Here is an 8,797-nt window from a genome sequence, read left to right on the forward strand (position 1 = left end):
ATTGAGGTGTGTCTATGACCTCATAAAAAAACATATTTACCTCAAAAAAGCTACTAACAAGCTAAAGTAATTTTTTTTTTTTTTTTTTTTTTTCCTTTACAAATAGCTAATTTGATTTTGTTCTAAACATGGAAAGAAGTTTATTAATAAGAAAAATAGCATAATTTAATTTTTTATAAGAAAAATATGTCCCATTTTACAATAATAAAGGATATTCGTATCTATCATATTAAAAAATGATCCTTAGAAAAAAAAAAAAAAAAAAAAATTAAAAAAAGCATACACATAAATAATAACACGCATATTGCTATCCATCGTAGATACACGTACATAAATAACTTTTTACTTAAATTCATGAATATTTTTTTTTTTGTATTATTTTATACACAAGTTCTTGCTCTTATGCACTAAACATACTATATAAATACGTTGTATGAATTTTTCTTTAACATTGTATATAGAAAATAATAGGATGAAAAAGTTAAATTTCGTCAAAATGCAAAAAAAAAAAAAAGAAGAAATTATACTTCAAGCTTACGTCAAAATATGTTTATTTTAAAATCATACAAAATAAATAAAAAAATAAGTAAATAAATAAATAAATGAATATATCAGTTAATAATTCACACACTAAAAAGTATATCATGTTTGTTTTTTAAATTACAGCGGTAATATACATTCATATATATATATTTTCTTTTCATTTCATGCTATGTTATACATTTATTTAGTAGAAATCAAAACTACTCTGTCAATTTTATATAAATCTTTTATTCTCATGTGCAGTTGAATAATAATATATTACTTTCAACTGTTTTTATAATTTAGTATATCTCTGTTTTATTTCATTTTATTTTGTTTTAGTTTATTTTATTTTGTTTTATATTATTTTATTTTGTTTTATATTATTTTATTTTGTTTTGTTTTATTTTATTTTATTTTATTTTGTTTTATTTTATTTTGTTTTGTTTTATATTATCTTATCTTTTTTTCTGTTATAAAGGGAGGGCAGCGACATAGTTTTTATAAGAACTTATTACTGTTAATAATAGATATACTCAAATTTATTTTATTTTATTTTTTTATTGCCTGTTCAGGAGATTATTAAATTAATGTCCAAAATATGAATATAAATAAATCGTAACGAAACGAATTTGCACACAAGCACACATATTAAATTTGCTTAAATACATTTTAAAAAGCAGTTTAGAAAAAAATTGCTACCTTATATTAATTTCCATTCTTTTTTATATTCTATATTAATAACGGTGTATAACAATATATAATAAATAAGAAAAGTTAATATACTACCTACTTTTAGTAATTAATTTTAAGCATTAAGTAAAAATATATTTAATCAAATATGAAGTTTTCCACTTGATATGGGCAGTTTCCTTATTTTGTATTTTTAAGTTTTATTTCTTTAAAAAAAGAAATTATTCTTCGTAATACTTTAATTATTCAGCTATTATATATCCTATATTGATATATATTTTTTCTTTCCATAAACCTTTTTTGTGCAAACCGATATTCTGTTAAATAATTTTTTATAAAATGAAATATTATAAGTTAAAAAATAACAATGTAAGGAAACATAATACTTTTAATTTTGTTCAATTGTTCTATTATATGATATAATTTTTATAAAAGGAAAAGAAAAAATAAGGAAAAAAAAAAGAAAAATAGTAATGAGAATTTTTGGTAAGCGTTAATAAATATGAAAAAATAGCTGAATAAATGATACATTTACTATTTAAAAAAAATTTTGTTTGTCAAAATATATATATCCATTTTGAAAGATGGTAAAAAACAATATTTTATAAGTTATAAAAGAGCATGTATAGTATATATTATGTTAATTTTTTATGAAAAACGAATGATGTAAACATGTGAAAAGAATCATCACGCAATTTTTTACAAGTTTTTAACTTATTCCGAAAAGTGTTAATTGAAAAGGCAGTTAAGCATTTATAATATGTATTTATAAACATATTTATTTATGTTCGTGTATATATGTATATAAGTCATGGATTTATTGAAAGAATATGACGACAGTGAAGAACTGGAAATAGATGAATGCGAAAAAAAATCAAATGAAAAAAACAAATTAAATAACAATAATATGATAACAGCACATAACGTAGGGCAGGATCACAACACAGATACAATAAATGATGAGAGTCAAATAATAAATACAACATGTCTTATGAATTCAATGAATAGTGCCCCAGATGTAAATACATTTGACATGGAAATAAAGAATTACAAAGAAAAATATAAAAATATAGAAAAAAAAATTATGTTTGATGATCCAGCTTTTCATAATATACTGAACAAGCCGCAACAAGGACCAAGTATAAATGCACATTATAACTTTTTAAAAAATGCATCTAAAAATCATTACAATGGAAGTATAGAGACAACATTTATAAATAAATGCATATTTGATTATCAATACAATAATTTTAATGTAACGGGCATAGCTGAGAACCCTGCACTGAAGAATTATTATAAAAGTAATTACCAGAATTACCTCATAGCAAGGAATAGGGATTGGGATGTGGAAAACAATGAGCAATCATATGCTAAAAGGAGTAAAAAAAAGAGAGGAAAAAATGAGAGTGAGAAGGATAATTACAATTTGGAAAAATATAATGGTCCATGGGAAGAAAAGGGAAATAAGAAAAAAGAAGAAAAAGAAGGTGATGTATTGCTAAGAAATGATAAAAATTTTAAAAATACAAAAATTGATGAAGAAATAAAAAATGATAATGAAGGTCCAAAAACAAGAACAAAAAAAAATGTATTCATGAAATTAGAACCTTGTACATTTGAGGAAGCAATTAATAGAAATATAATAAATGAGAAAAATACCATATACAATGATAAAATAGTTTCAACCTTACATATAAATGATGAATCTGATGATTATTGTAATAAGTCATGGTTTCAATTACCAGCAGAATATAAAGATAGAGATTTTATAATAGAAGAAAATTTTCCTCCAAAAAAAGAAATTTATATATATAAAGGACACAAAATGGGTGTACAGAAAATTCGCTTCTTCCCAAAATATGGAAACTATATTTTATCTGCTTCTTTAGATCATACATTAAAATTATGGGGAGTATATAAATCAAAAAGCTGCGTAAGAACGTACAAGGGACATTTTAAGGGAGTTAAAGATGTCACATTTGATAAGGATGGAATGAATTTTTTGAGTTGTAGTTATGATAATAATGTAATATATTGGGATACTGAATATGGAAAAATAAAAGGAGTTTACAGTCAAAGAAAAACACCATATTGTTTATGTTTAAATCATGATGATCCAAATACATTCTTAGTTGGTGGTGCTAATAATAAAATTTGTCATATTGATTTTAGAACGGGGAATATTGAATTAGAATATAATGAACATTTACAAGCCATAAATACGATTACCTTATGTGAAAATAATAAAAAATTAATAAGTACGTCAGATGATAAAAAAATATTTATTTGGGAATATGGTTTACCTGTCGTTGTTAAATATATATCGGATGCTTCCATGTTTTCAATAACATCTGTTTCAGTGCATCCAAGTAATAATTTTTTTTTATGTCAATCCATGAATAATATAATAACAGTTTATGAAGCTACAGGTAAGTTTCGATTATTTTCGAAAAAAACATTTAAGGGGCATCAAAATATTGGATACTCTATTAACGTTTCATGTAGCAATGATGGAAAATACGTTATTAGTGGAGATAGTAACGGAAGCTTATTTATTTGGAATTGGAAAAAAATGTCGAATTTTAAGAATATCAAAGCACATAAAAACGTTTGTATAGATTGTGCATGGCATCCTTTTAAAACCTCCATGTTAGCTACAGCAAGCTGGGACACGACAATTAAATTGTGGGAATGAGAAAAAAAAAAAAAAAAAGAAGAAATTTTTTTTCTTCATAAAGTTTTTATATAATTTAGTAATTATTAATATTTTTTTTTGGACAATCCACTGTTATACCACCTTATTTTTTTTTTTTTGTTTGTTTCATATTCACTTTTTACGTATTGCTTTTATATATATATGTATATATGAGCCCCATATTTGTTTGATAGTCCTTCTTAGGAAGTAAATATGCATACACAAGAGTTTTTTTACATACTAAGACTTTTTTTTCTTTTAATTTTGTTTACTCTGAATTTTTGAAAGCACTGTTTGTGCATTTTTTGTAAGTAACATTTTTGAAATATTATGTATATGAAGAATGAATTTAACTTGAAAGATCAAAAAAAAAAAAAAAAAAGATTGAACGAAAATAAACTCAAACTCTTGACATATAAAATTCACATTAATTCGGTGTGTATTTGAAAGAGAAACATGAAAAAATAAAAATCAACAACAACAAAAAAAAAGACAATTATATTCTATATAAGAACATAAAAGATTGTACCATTTATATTCAGGAAGGTTGTGAGAAAAGAGATCAGCGTGTCATGAGAAGTCTGTAAAGAGAAAAGGAAAAAAAGGAAAAGAATCATTTTTGAACTTATATTGAAAATTTTGAAATTTATGCAATATTAGGATAAAACAGTTGCATTCTTAAATGGTAAAATGTGCTCATACATACGCATGTAATGTTTTGTCGTTTTCAAGAAGTATCACTAGTTTATGTATATATATATATATATATCTATATTTGTGTGCATAAACGCGCATAAAAGTTACATTCATCAAAAAAGGAATTCAAGTAATTGAGAACGTTCAGGTTATCCGTGCGTATTTGAACCATTGTTGATTTTTCATATATATGAAAAACCATTAGTAAATGATGTTTTGGAGGCAGAAATATTCCTACAAATTTGTTGATAACATCATAGTTTATACTAATATTGCTGCTTTTTTGACTTTTTTTTCCCCCCTTGCTCATTAAGTAATAATTTTTTTTACACTTGGAATAAATATTTTTTGTAAGTATTTTTTTATTTAATTTGTATTTCGCACTATTACTACTTGTTAATCTAATGTTTTTGTTCCTTTTCAATTTCATTCCTATGATTTCATTATATACATTAAGAGAAAATTTGTATTTCATATATTGCTTAACAAATGAAGACTGTTCATTATAATATATTGTAGTCTCAGATTCGTTTTTATTATTTTCTCTTTTTTTTTCTTTTTTTTCTGCAATATTCTGCTTTCCTTTTGAATTTGTAATTACATCATCATTATTATTGGAACTAGTTAAACTAATATAGAACATGTCATTCAAACGTTTCGGCTTATAGTATGTATGAATATATTTTCTTTTCTCTTTTTTTTTTATTGCAACTTTATTACTGTTACTGCTAGTAGTGGTAGTAGTAGTTACAGTAGTATTCGTAGTGCACTTTTTGTTTTTATTTTTATTTATATTTGAATTATTCTCTACATCAGTGTCAGATGAACAGAGGGAATAATTGTCAATATAGAATTCATCGATTATGTGGCTATTAATTCTGCAGTATTTGTTTATATCATAAGCATAATATTTGTCATTTAAACAGTAATTCTTTTCTATGTGCATATTAAATTTAGGTGAATTGTATATGTATACATTTTTTATGTTAGGATTTTCATTAATTAAAAAGGGCTGTAATTTTTTATGAATTATATTCAAAACCTTGCTTGATATAATATTTAGATATTTAGCAGACTTGAACATTTTACCTGTTTTACCATTCCATACATCCTCAAAAATGAATTTCCAGTATTGGGGACATGCTTTAAATGGTAAAAAGAAATCACTAAAATTTATATTATATTTACCTAAGAACCTTTTAAAAGTTTTATTTTTCCTATTTAAATAAACTATATATGCATAAAATTTTGTAGTAATCAATAAGTTCACTCCTATTTTAAGTAATATCTTGTATTCATTCATACATTTTGTTCTTTTATTTTTACATAAGTTAACACTAGGATTATTTTTTTTTATATTATTTTTCTCTCTTAATATAAAAAGGCTATTTTTTAATTTGTAAGTTGTTTTGTATATTTCTTTCTTAACTATGTCTTTTTTTAACTCTACGAAATTGGAAAAATGTGTTCCATGTATATTCATACGTTCCTTTTTGTTAAATTTGTTAATTTTGCTCATTTTGTTAACTTTACAAGTTTTGTTAATTTTGCTTGACTTGTTAATTCCGTTAATCTTACTAGTTTCACTAGTGTTGTTTATATTGTTAATTTCGAATTTATTCCATTCTTCATTTAATTCATGTCCATGTTCGCGAAAAGCTTGTTTTTTGCCTTTATTTTCTTTTATATGTCTAATTAAGCAGGTTACTATTCTCTTTATTTTTACTTTGTGGAGTTTATAACTGTATGGAGATATATAAAATTTATTTTTTTTTAAGGTAAATACTTTCCTTCTTCTGAATGCTCTTCGTAATAATGATAATAACTCCATATTTATTTGCTCATTATTGTGTCCGCTTTTATGATTTGTCCTATTTACTTTTTTACTACAACGATTCATGTGCACGTTATAATTATCATTGTTATTTCTATTATTACTATTAGAACTTCTTTTATCACCCAATTCTATGTATGGAATGTACACATTGTGCATGTTAACAAAATCGGCCTTGTGCAGAAAAAAAATGTTCAGACAAAATAATTTTTTTTTTTTCATTTTTTTTTCCCCGCTAGTCATGATTACCTTACTCTCTTCACTTGTCAAGTTTATTCTCTTCTTTTCACATGCAATATTTTCTCTCTTCTCTTCACTTACAATATTTTCTTTTTTTTTTTTTTGTTTGTCCAATGATTGTATTTCAAAATAAATGGGAAATAAATATTATGATCGTTGTTTACAATGTAATTATAATATTTTTTCACATGATATGTGTTATCGTTGTATATGCTGAAAAATAATTTAGAATTAAAATCATTATAATTATAATATTTACGTAATATAAACTCATTTTTTCTCTTTTCATTCTCCTCCATTTTATCACTTTGAGAATAAAAAATAGCACAACTATTATCATCTAAGGATAGAGAATTTTTTCTGTCTAATTTATAAAATGTTAACTTTATAAAATTCGACTTGACATATTTACCTGTATATTTTAATTCTGCATGCTTTGATTGTGGCAAAAATTTACCCAATAATGTGTTTTCACCATTTTTAGAATTATTACGTATGGGTTCTATTACCTTAGGTAAATCTAAACAAAAATTATTACTTTGCATGTTAAATTGATCAAATTCCATATAAGAAATTTTATTTTCAATTATGTTAATATAGTACATACTAACATTATGTAAATATTGATTGTTGTTCTCCTTAATAGATTTTAAAATTTCTATCATATATTTATAATTAACAAAAATATTGTGATGCTGTATAATTCTCTTTATAATTTTGATTATGACCATATAAACTTTTATGGAAAATTTATATATACTTAAAACGTTGCTTAGCATTTTCGTAATAAACTTTGTATTTGCATACTTTATTTTTACAAGGTAAAATAAAAATACTAAAAAGTTTATAACTTTATACTTTGGGCGTATTTTTGATATAGTATTTAATATATCATTTTGAAGAAAGCAAAATAATGCGACTTCCTGTTTTTCATATAAGAAATGTAACATAAGAAATATAATATTTAATTCGTTCATATTAAATGGTAAGACGTTGTACACCATGGTGCGTAGAATGGTTTTAATGTGAAAATACCTGTTGTAATACTTTACGACATAATAAGAAAATATTAAAAAATATATTTTTTTTAAGTGTATACAATTCTCAGTAGAATATAGAACAGGTAAATCATCTTCACTATTTTTGCTGTACTCCTCTAATAGATGATCAAATGGATAAAACGAGTCAAATGAATTAGGGGCGTTTTTTCCGCTGAAAGTTCTTAACCTGTCATTGTCATGTATAATAACAGGAAGATGTAATGATTTGTTAATATTGAAGTATTTTCCCATTTTTGCCTTTTTTTTTTTTAAAAAATTGTAAATATAATACGCCAAGTTCTTTTCTCCTAAAATGTTTTCTGTTCCTTTGCTGTTCATTAAATTCGATGAATAAAAAGTTGTGTTCATGTTGTATTTCGTGAGAAAACCTGTTTCTTTACAACTGCTCTTACACATATGAGCTAATGAAACATCGTTTAGTACGTTATGACAACAATTTGTAGTTTGTTTTATGCATCTAATGTTTTCTTCATTTATGTTATTAGAATATATGTCCTTATAAACACATTGCATGCATTCTTTTTTCCAATATGTTGCTTGTTCATTGATAGAATATTCTTCATTATGAAAAATTCCTTTTATGGCCCCACTTTTATTATTACCTGAATTATCGATAGCATTTTTTTTTTTCCCCCTATTTATTACTATACTATTATGGTAACGTCTACTGAATGTGTACATGCATTCGCCTGAACACTGCACTATTTCATAGTTATAATATTTGAATAAGTTATTATATATATCTAATAATCTTATCGTAATATTTTTATGATGTATAAATTTTAAAATGAAATAATATTTAACAAGTGCTAAATCTTTGGAATCAGAAATATTGGGGAAAAATGCACTTATATCCTTTTCACATAATTTCACAACATATTTCTTATTTAAAAAAAATGTAAAAATATATATTATGATTATTTTACTAATATCAATGTAACAATTATTTTTAATAACGAATATTACTTTATCATATATTTCGTTGATAAGATCCTCTCTGAGATTTTCATATAAGAGGTACACACATTTTAAACTTATAGCAAAATGGTAACTGTT

General features: G+C 23.8%; 2 protein-coding genes across 2 annotated transcripts in view; one reads left to right on the plus strand and one right to left on the minus strand.

The window, feature by feature from the left end:
* Window positions 1–2,026: 2,026 nt before the first annotated feature.
* Window positions 2,027–3,910, plus strand: PRP17 (pre-mRNA-processing factor 17, putative; the record flags this gene model as incomplete). The annotated part of the gene is made up of 1 exon (XM_029008117.1): window positions 2,027–3,910. One exon carries the CDS (start codon window positions 2,027–2,029, stop codon window positions 3,908–3,910), a length of 1,884 nt encoding a protein of 627 aa, XP_028864439.1.
* Window positions 3,911–4,679: 769 nt separating this feature from the next.
* The window catches only part of PmUG01_14054600 (conserved Plasmodium protein, unknown function), a gene marked incomplete at both ends in the record, with an annotated part of 7,476 nt that continues 3,358 nt past the window's right edge, over window positions 4,680–8,797 (minus strand). Inside the window, 2 exon segments of the mRNA XM_029008118.1 lie at window positions 4,680–6,764; window positions 6,779–8,797. The exon segment at window positions 6,779–8,797 is cut by the window's right edge and continues 1,070 nt beyond it. Coding sequence (XP_028864440.1) covers window positions 4,680–6,764; window positions 6,779–8,797 — 4,104 coding nt within the window.

Source organism: Plasmodium malariae, assembly GCF_900090045.1.
Source record: "Plasmodium malariae genome assembly, chromosome: 14".
Taxonomy (NCBI): domain Eukaryota; phylum Apicomplexa; class Aconoidasida; order Haemosporida; family Plasmodiidae; genus Plasmodium; species Plasmodium malariae.